The sequence below is a fragment of the Abramis brama genome, assembly GCF_963993115.1.
Source record: "Abramis brama genome assembly, chromosome: 2".
Classification (NCBI taxonomy): domain Eukaryota; kingdom Metazoa; phylum Chordata; class Actinopteri; order Cypriniformes; family Leuciscidae; genus Abramis; species Abramis brama.
This window is the reverse complement of record NC_139964.1, coordinates 50,862,862-50,875,193: the sequence shown is the minus strand read 5'-3', so window position 1 is coordinate 50,875,193 and position 12,332 is coordinate 50,862,862. Positions and strand designations below refer to the sequence as shown.

Genomic DNA, 12,332 nt, shown 5'->3' with positions numbered 1-12,332 from the left:
ATCCTGAAAAAAGTCAGTTGGAGCCTCAGTGACTACTTCACTCAGAGAAGCTGTCAATCATGACGTCACATCCCCGTTGTTATAGCATCAAATAACTAACTAAAACCAAACTTATTTAAAGAATGAACACTTGAACGAACATCAGGGTGATAAAAACTGCCTAAAATGAAAGAAACCATCTTTGGAAAAAAAAATTTTGAAGTGTAATTTGATTGTTTAGTTTGTCTCACGTTTATTACATTACATGGAGAGGGCGGGGTTTATGACCTATACTGCATCCAGCCACCTAGGGGCAACCGAGATGCTTTGGCTTCACTTTTCAGGACTACGCTTGGTCCAGCCCTAACTGTATGTATGATTTGATAATTGGTGGTAGTGTCACTGTTTTCTGAATCAAAAAGCTTTTCAGTAGCGAAGCTCTTTTGTTAATCAAGTAGTGTGGTAGCGTCCACACAAGCTATATTTTCCCAAGCATTTCTGAAGCTCAAGCTCAAATCGGAAATACAACTGCTAAGGATCACTGATCCTGGATCAGTAAGTGACGCCACCACTATACACGGACCTCTGTTGGCTGTGTAGCCGACGGATGTACTTCCATATGACGGTGACTACTACTACTTCGTATTTTACGGCAGTTGGCAACCAGCTTTCTGGTGCATTTCTGCCACCCTCTGCTCCCGACGGTGACATCACGTAACAATCCTAGGGCTGACATGTGAGAAATGTAATTGATGGAAAGATGCACAAACTGTCGACACCTAGTTTTGTTATAGTTATTATAGTTATGGTTTTATATAGCTGTATGGATTTATATAGTTATGGTTTCGTTATTGTTTTTGTAGCCAAACTGGTTTGGAACAGTTGTTGAATGAACAATTGAACTGAACAATTATGCCTGCCTATCTGTTTGACTGAGTTTCATTGATCACTGAGATAGCATTGACTTGGAATGAAGTTGGTTGGTACTTTTGCCATGTTGCTGTAGCTTAGCTTGCTACATTTCTCAGGGGGGTAGCTTCAGTGTTGTGAAGCTTTATTTAATGTAGAGTAACTGCTAGCTTAGCTCACTACATTTTCCAAGTAGCTTGCCCAGCACTGGTATTTGTTTACAGTAATTTCTTTTCTTTGGGCTTCAAGAATTCAACGAAAGCACTGTGACTAAATCAGTATTGATCATTATAATTTTAGTGCAGTAGGCATTATAATGACATATTTGATGTGCACTTTAGAGCTAGGATTACAGTCATATATCCATGACAGGGGCTGGTGTGCCAGATGTTGTCTAAACCTTGACCCTACTTTCCAAAAGAAAAGCGCATGTTTGAAAAAGAGCTGTAAAGATGGCCAGCAGTTAAGGTGGAAGAGCCTCAGTGCATCACTGCATTCATTAACATTTCTGGAGAGCTCATCAGCACGGCAGCATTCATTAACATTAATTTCCATTGCTAAGTTAGAAATGAGAGCCATCTGAAAGATCTAAGGGCTTGAAATTGAAGACAGATCCTTCCATCCCAAAGGGAGTCTGAGTAAAAGAGTCCAAAAGATGAGACATAAACCTGTCTGAAAACAGCAAGATACGAGAAAGATTTCCCAAGAGGTGGTCAAGAAACTAAGGCGCTGCTGCTCTCTCAGAAACACATGGGAACAAGCCAAGTTATTGACAGATGCCTCGAACTCCAGGTCAGCCTGTTGATCCCCTTTCCACATTACATTGATTACCTCCCAAACAGGATCTGATCGTACACACGCAACATAGCGTTGTAGGCCAGAAGATAATGAGGAGGTGGCTAAGAAAGGGTCAGAGGATGGGTTTAGATAATTACCTGCCCTCGTTCACAAGCTCAATGAAGGCCAAACCCGCATTCTTTTGGATGGAATTCTGCCACTCCTGTGGAGAGAAATAAAGACTTTACACACAGTGTATACAACAAGCAGAGATAGGAAGGTTGGGTTTAGTCAGAATAAACATCAGCATAATGTTATTAATATGTAAGGATTAAAATGAACCCCGACATCATCAACAAACTTCATACAGAGGAAGTGATCACTGGGGAAGGATGGAAGAAAGCAAAACGGGCCTCTAACATGTTTAGAATGTATCTTCAATGTTCAAGATTGCCTTTAACCGAGCACACTCCTCAAAAACTTTAACAGGTCTCAGCCGGTTGTTGTAAAAGGTGTTAGTCTAAACAACTCCTAAAACCACAGCTTTCAGTGATGTTTAATAGCCTAGGAGCGAGACCAAATCATTGACATTTTTCACAGCTGCGCCAACCTTTCAACACTTCCCTGTGATCGTCTCAAGAATAATAATAACAACCAGGTCATGAGTATGTACAAAGTCGCTTGCGTATTCTCGAGGGCTCTTTTCAAGACTGTATCATGGAGACAGGAGGGTAACGGTCCGACCCTAATGTCTCATTTGTTTCGGCCAACAGAGAGTGCTTCTAAGTAGAGGTGCAACGCAAGCAATCGTTTCATGATGATGATTTATTTTTTAATACCCTGCAATATTTCTGAGGTCATCAATGAAAATGAAACAGGGCAAATCTACTTGCTTATTAAGAAGGAAATGTTTCACCATCCTCTGAGAGAATAAAAGTGAGCCTGAAACCAAAATAAACAAAAAAATTAAATGGCAATATGTGTACGCCTTTATATATTGCAGAGGCTTTGTTCACTATAACAGCTGTTAATTCCCAGATTACATGCATTTTACTTTGTAATCTCCAGCATAAATATTTGAGGAAGCATATTCAAGACAATCTTACATCAGTTTTCTGACAGCAAGCTAAGTTTGGTTACTCATTACTCACCATTAATTTACCAAACCATCTACAGTATAATAATTTCAACAGAGCCAATACAGAAAACCAATAAGAAAGTTGAAGGAAAAGATTGTAAATTCTGTACCACTCACATTAACAAATAGAATTGCTAAATAATTATTTTCAAACAGGAACTATTGGACACTCTCCCCATCTACAATTGGTCAAGTCCAGTCTCAACCAAACAGCATTGAGCAAACCAACAGAATGTTCTAAGAGTGCCACAGTTACAATTTTCTGAGAAATCTGTGTAAAAACGGAATAAAATACCATTTCTTATTTATTTAGTTTAATTCCATATCGACCGATTCCATTTTGGGTGTTACTGTGTACATTGTATAAGACGGAAAGACAGGGAAAATAAAAAAGTTGAAGGGTGAAGTTGAAAGGAAAATTGGGCAGGATGAAGGGAAAACGGGAAGGTGTTTTTTCAGACCAAACAGCCAACTAAAGTTCATTAGATTACATTTTTGGGAGAAACTGCATATATACTAGGATCTTTTGTTAGGAAAAAACACATTTTAGCGGCTGTCATCAACCAAGCACACAAATACATTTTCACTACAAAGATAAATGAATGTTCGATGGGTGAGGGAAAGGCATTATTCTTTAATTAAAGGAAGCAATGACCCCAATCAAAAAGCCTTAACGATCAGTGCTGTGCGTTAGGGACAAGGCTGACAGTTATTGGATTTCAACCAGTCATTGTGATAGGGCCCTGATACGGTTTTATGGTATCCAATGCGGTTTCCATTCTGACCTGATGAGTGGATACAGGCAGCCATTTGTGACCTTTCAACTCTGACCCTGAACTAAGAGAGGTGCTTCTACAACCCAGCCACCTCTGCCCCGGTCCTGTCGTTACAGCAACCACTCGCGCTGATCCATTCATGTCATCAAGACCAGGATTGTGTCCTAAGATAGAACATGACTTTTATCAGCCACACAAACAGTGCCTGGGAAAGTTTGTATCATAAAGATAAACTTGTAATGATAGCCACTGTGATTCAGACCAGTCATAAGACACTTCATCAAGGACATTTATAATTGACCTGTTTCCTCCAGACTCGATAAAACAACAAAGACTAGCATATAGGGAACACTTGCTCAAGGTCAAATCTATCCAAACACACTTGTGTAAAACGCCAGTTTCACTTTTATTGATGCTCAGATATATAAACAAGCTATCCAAGATTGAGACTTCTGGTACACTGATTCTGGACGTGCAACTCAAAACGTCTAACATAGTGCAAAAACTCAATAACATCAACTATTCAAGTAAAAATGATCTAAACATCCTTTAAACATCCTTATTTATTTTTATATAAAATAGTATAATAAATTATTATTATCATAATCATCATCAAGAAATATTAAGAAGATAAATTATGAAAAAATATGAAGTCAATTCTGACAAACCCTGCACATAATATGCATACAAATTAATGTGTTGACAATAATGCTGCATGAGCCATTATTTTATATTATATTATTAGTCAAATTGATTAATCACGATGATTATATGATTATTATATGATTTTTGTTCATATAATGTATATACACATATACATACACACACATATGTATGTGTGTACCCATCTAGTGTGTGCGTGTGTGTGTGTATAATTTATATATACTAAAAATATTATGTATACGCACATATATTATATAAACAAAAACGTTTGTTAGATACAATTAATAGTAATTTGTATTATATTATATTATATTTAGTTATATTACATATATCAGTTATATCGTCCTTATTTTTGAGCGATCTACGTTATGCGAGTCTATGTGATGAAAACAGAAGTTTGTAATACAGAGTGAAGAGAATGCAGAGGGAGAGAAAAAGAGAGAAAGACGCTCTTACAAAGAACTTGGTGGCATCTGCGTCAGGATAGTGTGAGCGTGTGAACACATTTTGAACACATTCGTAAACAAAATCAGTGTAATCTGTGCTCATAAAAAACATATTACATAACATTTCCCTTATACTTTAAATGAATGCTTTAATTGAATAGATGTTTTTTTTTTTTTATAAAAAAACAAAAGTAATTTTCCTCTAAGACACACAAACAACATGTTTTAGATTCCATAGAGAAGTCATCCAATGAGGCATTCTTTTGTTTAGTTTTGCCATGATAATTACCGTGGCGCTGCATTCCTAATCACTGCTGATTAAGAGAACGTAATTACCCTCAAACTAAAACACAACTGAAACACAAATGAAACAACGCAGACCTACAATATAATGTTTTGCCTCATCCACAATGGCAAGACAAGGAAATGTGCATGGCGTTTGGCTTCGTTCATTGAAAATAAACAAGTCGCTCTACAGTTTCCAACCCATCAGTTATAATCACAAGTATTTGTTTGTTTTCTGCAGGCTGGGGGATTGAGGCTCAGATGAAACAAAAAAATTATCCGTCACATGTGAGAGCGCTGTTTCAGATCATAACGAGCAGAAGTTTACGTTACGGCTTGTCCACAGAGCACAAGGCGATTTATAACAGAAAAGTGGCTACTGTACACCTTTGAACGACGGAAAGAGATTCTAGATTTAAAATGTCAGTGTTGTATTACTTACAGGGAAAACACTTAACTTTCCAAACAAAAAAATAATGTTTCCACAAAGTATCTATTTTTGCAATGTTATGTGGTCTTAAAATCAACACTGACAAACTCCAGCATGTTCAGAATTATGCAGCTAGAATCCTGATAGACAAGTAATCTCGTTAGGTTTTGTGCGCATTTTAAGATACATTTACTTGCACATAAGGTTTTGTGTGGTTGGCTCCACAGTATCTGTCTTTTAATTTAATCTTGTAACCTATATGTTCCTATCTATCCATTGCACTTGCATACATTAGGAAAAGGGCATTTTCTTTTAAATTTAAAACCTAAACATTTTTTAATTGACCTCTGTGTTCTTTAAAATCTAATCTTAAAGCTTATTTTTATAGATTTGTATTTTATCATTTTAATTTTTGTAGATTTGATTTAATTATTGTTATTATTTATGGAATAGTTGTGTGTTTTTTGTATTTGTTTTTTTAAATTTTATTATAATTGTTTACACCTTACATTATTATAACATTATTGTACGTCAGCATACTTACTTTAAAATATTATTTTAAAAGACAAAATATCATCCTTTGTATCTTCAGAAAACCATTTTGTGTAATTAATCATTTTAATATTATAGATTTTTTTAAAATATTTTTATTATTATTGATTTTTTTAAATATTGCCCTTCAATGGCAATGGTATTATTATTATTTTAATTTTCTTGATTATCTCTTATTATTTTTACTTTCAATTTTAATATTGCCCTTCAAGGTAGCTTAATGTTGCAGTGCTAAAACTTCCACTTGTTAAGGTCCACTTCAATCAACTCATCGTAATATCAAAATGGCATCTGACAGCAGGTCCAGACAGCTTAATTTACTGATGTGACAAGCAGAACGCTCTACAAGTCCTGTGCATGTTCTCAGATGTTATCTCTTCTAAAGCAAACACACAATCCCAAACGGCCAAGGGCCTGTGTTTCTGTGAGGACACTCCACACAAGGAGACTTTACAAGGGGAGCAAATATTTACTCTGACTACATTTAAAGACCATAGAGGATTGTGGTTAAACAGATGTGATTAGAAGCTTCCTTACAATGAGCTGGGCTTGGAGGTGTCAAAAGATTTCTAAAAACATTTATTAAAAAAAAGTTAAAGTGTTTTTTTTTTTTTTTTTTTTTTCTCTATTGAAGGTTTAGGAGGAGGGTGATGACTGAAATAATCTGACTTGACAGGAATGATAATAGCATACATAAATCTTGTTGCTTTCCTTTCTGGGCTATAGAAACAATGATTATTATATATTCAGCACATGGTGAGAATGCACACAGAGATAATATGATTTTGATTTTGTAAATACACATATCCATGTATGTAAATAGTGACACAAAGAGAGTATGTTAGGAAGGAGATTCTGAATGAGGTATACCAGATCAACATCAAGCTACTATAAGGATCTTCAACAGTTAAAGGAAAAAGCTAGCATGAAGGACCTTTCGTCCATCGGTACCATTTAAAAGAAAAAAACAATTTGACTCAATAACATGTCTCTTTCCCAGCCAACTATATTGCAGTCAGAGAGTGAATTAAAAGTCACTCAAGTCGTAAGCTTTCCTCATGCCGTTCCCTCTCACTTCCTGTCAGGAAGAGCCCCGTCTCCGGACGCATAGCTCGCATCGGCAGGGCGCCGGCAGAATTAAGTGCCAGTTGGTGTTAGTGTGTTTTCTCTGGGCCTCAACGGAACCCTGTGTTCAAAGAATGCTGAGAGCAATGTTATCCACCGGCACGGAGACCCTCGTGGGTCGTTGTCTGGGGTGGAGGAGGAGGGAGAGGGGGAAAGACAACACGTGGCCTGGGCCTGCGCTTGAACCTTACGTACATGTTATGCCTCTCAGCGGGGTCCAGGTTTGACTGTGAGATGGGGAGGGAGAAAGATTCAACCTCAGGTTCAACCACATTCCTCTTCAGTTCTGCGACGTTTATGGAACTTGCAAAGTTAAAAATGGCAGAACTAAACGAGACAAAACAGTCTGCACTGAACTTATGTCCCTGAATAGCTTTTCATTTTAAAAGGCCAGTTTTAAGTCCTAAACCAATTCTTTGAAGTAGTCAATCATGGCCACTTGGTCAGAAAGCCTGCTGGCCTGAGCTCACTAACTTGCACCCTGATGTGTGCAGATGTTTTTACTGTGGTGTTTATAATGTTTGTACATTTAAATTTGTTTCTTGTTCTGTTCGAAAGGTAACAATATAATGTGACTGTGTTTTTCTCTCATATTTTCCCTGAAAAAAAAAAAAAAAAAGGTAATTCTGCTTTATTGGGCATCGTTTGTGAAAAGGAGCAAAACCAATGCCTCTTAGTGGTGCACCGGTCAAGAAATTTAAGGCAGATACTGATGACAGATATTTTAACACTAATATCAGCACTGACACAAATATTTAACACTAAGATTGTTCTTATTCAAAAATTAGAGAAATATTACAAGTTCCAAACCTGCTCAAGTGAGAAATCATTAGTGTCTATGAATTGTTTTTAGTCTTAGTCTTGTTTTTAGTGTGTGTGTGTGTGCGCAATGTAAGCCACTAATTAGTAAGATAATAAACATACATCTCAATTAACATGAATTTCTGTAGATCTATGAAAAAAAAAAAAAATTAGAATAGCGCTGGGCTGAGAGACACAAAGTGAGCATGAGCTGTCTCTATCGCTCCACGCTGTGTGCCTGTGCCGACTGACTTTACCTCAAGTATAGTTTGATTTAAATATTCAGTTTTTTTGTTGTTTAATTAATTTTTTACATCAATTTGCAGTATGTTTATCCTCTCCATCTCTAACTGCGCAGCGAGTAAGAAGTATTACCGTAATGACTCTTAAAAACAGGCACCTTCCAATTCATACTCATATTAATAGCTATATTTTCAAAACAAACTGGCATAATCAGATAAATTACAGTCTCATATGAATCTATAAAGTAGAGAATGCTTACAGTTGCCAATTATTTACCCTTAATAAACCTTTGCGGTATAACAAAACATTGGCCCAGAATTTAAGCAGGATGGGCTGAACGCGATCACAGGATTAAGACGCATATCTGTTTTATAATACTCAAAGCTAATGAAAAAAATATATATATTCACTGCAACAATTACATTAGAACTATTATAAGAACTTTTACACTGAAGCTTCTTGGCCTGGAGTCAGCGCGCAGTTGAGAAATGATGAAGAGATCCAGTGAACAGTCACTGCTGAGGCTTTCACTGGACAGTCGACCGATCGATTCCTCTTACTTTCGCTCTCCCTGTGAGTATTGATCCCAGAGTCACTGTGACTCCAGGGGGTTAAACTCTTGAGCCACTGGCCACTCTCCATCCTCTTCCTGAAGGTCAGAGGTTAAGAAATGCCAAGTGCTCAGGGGGAAGTCAGTGTCTCCAGTATGTATTGACTGACGAAGGTGCCCATCTGTTTAACAGGTTAACTCTACATTAAAGACTCCCTGGTCAGGATCATCAACAATATCAGGACAGCAGATGTGAAACGCTGCTGATCAAAGTATAGAGAGAACCAAATGATTTCTTTAAGCAGCTCATGATCTAATTTTTTTTTTTTAAATAAGACTAAAATGAGAACACAGGGAATAGGGAATACCAAAGCAGGCCCAGCCTTTCGCAAACATGCACATGAATATACCGTTTCTTGCTCTTGCACCTTAGCCCTTCCACCGTGTGAGGCATTCAGAAGATAAATGTCTTAAAGAATAGATGACCTGACACAAGGTCTGAGCGGTAATGGGTGATATAGGGAAACACGGCTGCCTGAGTCCCATATATATATCTGACAGACACACAGCTATCAGGAGGCCACTGTCAAGCAGATGGATGAGATGATTTCCAAACCAACGCCGATCTGAGAGCAGTTTGCAATTGCTTCACTGATGCTTATATAAAAGTATCATTTAACAAAAGATTCTTTTTGTGTATATTTTTAGCTGGACAAGCTTATTTACAATCAAATCCACAAGCTTTTACTCCTCATCAGAGTGTCTCAATGCAGGCAGCATTATTTATTGAAAAGCTGAAACCTTTTTAAGTGATATTCTCCAGTACAACAGCAGGTGGTATATCTTCTTCAGTGAAGCGGTGTGTATGTGTGATCGTTGTCAAAGAGAATTAGGTCGAGTGAAACATAAGGCTTTTACGTGGATGCCTTGAATGGCAAGATGAGGACACTCAAAGATGATCTTCATGTAATATGCAGGGCCTAATCTGAAGCCCTATCACTCGCAATTTCCTGAACGGAGAGGATGCTTTGATAGCTGTTGTTTTACGCTCATCCTTCCTCTCTCATCCCAGCCACATTCATTCTTCTGTAGCCTTCTGCTCTCCTCTCTCTGCTCGAAAGTATTAAAGGAATATTCTGGGTTCAATGCAATTTGAGCTTAATCAACAGCATTTGTAGCATAATTTTACAACACAAAATAATTTATTCATAATTAATACTATCAATAAAATATGCATGGCAAACTGTCAATTTGTAAAGGTTATAAAGACCTTAGTTAAACATAACTTGGTTAAGGGCCAGTACACGTCATGTCTTTTGCATGCTCAAGTTCGTTGTTTTAAATGTAGACGCGACAAGCGTGCTCAAATAGAGAGTGACGCAGTCTCGACGCTCATGCGTTGTGACACACTTGTTTTTCCCAGGTGCATACTGTATACACCGCAGCGAGATAAAAAAAAATCTCAACTTTCCAGAATGCCGCAAGTGCACCGCAGGTCATGTGACAAGAACCAACCGATCAGCTTCGGCCTTTCCGTAACAACATCGAAACCTCAGCCAAGATGGATGAACATCTGATCATAGTACAGCTGGCCATTTTTTTTTCTTTCTCATCTCCATAAATATTAACTAGTAGTAGAGCTAATGCAAGGGGCAGAAATCCATTTATCCTTTGCTGAAACTTCTTCGTCTTCATGATTACTTAGCAACAGCAGACACCACGGGAGTGCAAGCTTTTGAAAAGAGGAGAAAGTGGCGCAGCCGGCAAATTCCACGCGTTTTTAGACGAGACGTGAACAGCCACTAATGCAGTTTTCGCACATAAATGAAATTATAAAATTGTGTATTATTTCGGCTGTAAAGATATTGTGGCAAACTAAGTGATTCTATTACTTTATTTCATTGTTAACACAAGTCTTGTTGCAATATTACACTTGTGACTATAAACATATATTGCCTTGCTTTTTTTTCATTGAGCACTTATTGTAACCATGATTCCTGTTTGGTTTTTTTCAACATTCTTATTATTTATTTTTAACTAAGGAATAAATCAAAATGATTTTCTGTTAACTGACATTATGCCACAAATGTCACTGACTGCACATTAATTTAAATAACACTAGAGTTTGAAAAACACCCTCACTGCTTTTGCTCCTGCTTTTTTCAATAGCAAAAGGACAGACAGAAAAAGAAATGCTGGCAAAAATTATTTGCTTACATTAATCATTAATAATAATAAAGCAAAACATTATCTATCTATCTATCTATCTATATATATATATATATAATAAAAATAAAGTATTATTAGAGGATTTCAGATAATATGCTGGACCTAATCAATATATAGCCTATATATACACGCACACACATCCATATTATTATAAGCATTACCAGAACAATAATACAGATATAACGAGGATGTCGACACTTATTCATTACAGTCATTGTGATGTGTTTGCAGTATTAGATACTTTTTCACATGCATATTTTAAAAGAACAAAGGGCTGAAAGAATGGAAAACAAATTACAATAAAAAATCAATTAAAAGTCGCATGTTTAATACAGCTTTATATAACAACTATCAATAACACAGACAAGTGAAAAGCAATAAACCACAACAGGCTTATAGAAGATGATGAAAATTGATCCTGTGTTGAAAATAAAGGGATTCATTTCAGAGAGATGCAATAAAATTGCAGTTAAGGATCGCTCTCTAACAGAAGAGCAACCCTCCTGATCCTGAGTGATTAAAAACTAGTCTGTGACCCCAACCTTTGACCTCTAGCCCCAAACCTACTCCATCTTGGACCATAGATATTAATTAGAAAATGTGTGCAGACGGTACCATATCCGGCTGGATTCTATTTTGGGATAAGAAGGAAATGTAAGCAAAAGTAAACAAATCCATCAACATCCTCCCTTTCTCATTGCCTATTCAGTCAACAAAAGGACTGCTTCACTTCCTGTCTACAACAGCACTTCCTGTGCAGGGATGTCGTGTCCTGATTAAACACAGGATCAATCAGAGACCCTAAAGTTCCTCTTGATTCTTCTTCCAAATAAGAGAAAGAAAAAAATCTGCCATGTTCATAAAACAAAATTATCCCCCTACAAAAGACTGTGTAATTACCTGTGGGGTAAACAGGGCTCACGACCTCATTTGAGCTTTGCTGCCTTTTCCCACCATTTCTCCCCCACAATAAAAGTACATTTGCATCATTTGAAAGAATTTAGTTCAGATGATTTATTGAAGTAATCAGCAGCAACGCAGCCCTTTCATTGCAGCACAGAGCCTGCAAAGCGCCGCCACTGGAACGGGTTTTGGGCCAGAGGCTTTTTTTCAGTGGAGGCAGGCAGAACCCAAATTCTCCCCTTTGATTAGATTAGCATTACACAACAGCGTGACAGATATGACAAATAGGTGCATTAGAGCGTGTCATTTATTCCCTCTTTTCTAGATGCTTGGGTTCACGGAGGGACCCCCACCTCACGCCTCACTTCTGCAAATATATGCGGCCCCTGACGCCCCGGCTGATGCCTGATCTCTCTGGATTACCTTTAGGGAGGGTTATAGGAGGACGAGAAGTGCTTTATTTTTTAAAATAAAAGCAATAAAAAAGGATACAAGGAGTGCTTGTGTATGTGTGCTACTCATTTGT

General features: G+C 37.3%; 1 protein-coding gene across 6 annotated transcripts in view; it reads right to left on the bottom strand.

Annotated features, from left to right (window-relative positions):
- The window catches only part of lrba (LPS-responsive vesicle trafficking, beach and anchor containing), a 266,377-nt gene that overhangs the window by 155,576 nt on the left and 98,469 nt on the right, over positions 1-12,332 (bottom strand). For all 6 annotated transcript variants that reach the window (XM_084095942.1, XM_084095944.1, XM_084095945.1 and 3 more), the window contains exon 34: positions 1,824-1,888. In XM_084095942.1, the coding sequence (XP_083952068.1) occupies positions 1,824-1,888 (65 nt within the window). The remainder of the gene's footprint in view (positions 1-1,823; positions 1,889-12,332) is intronic.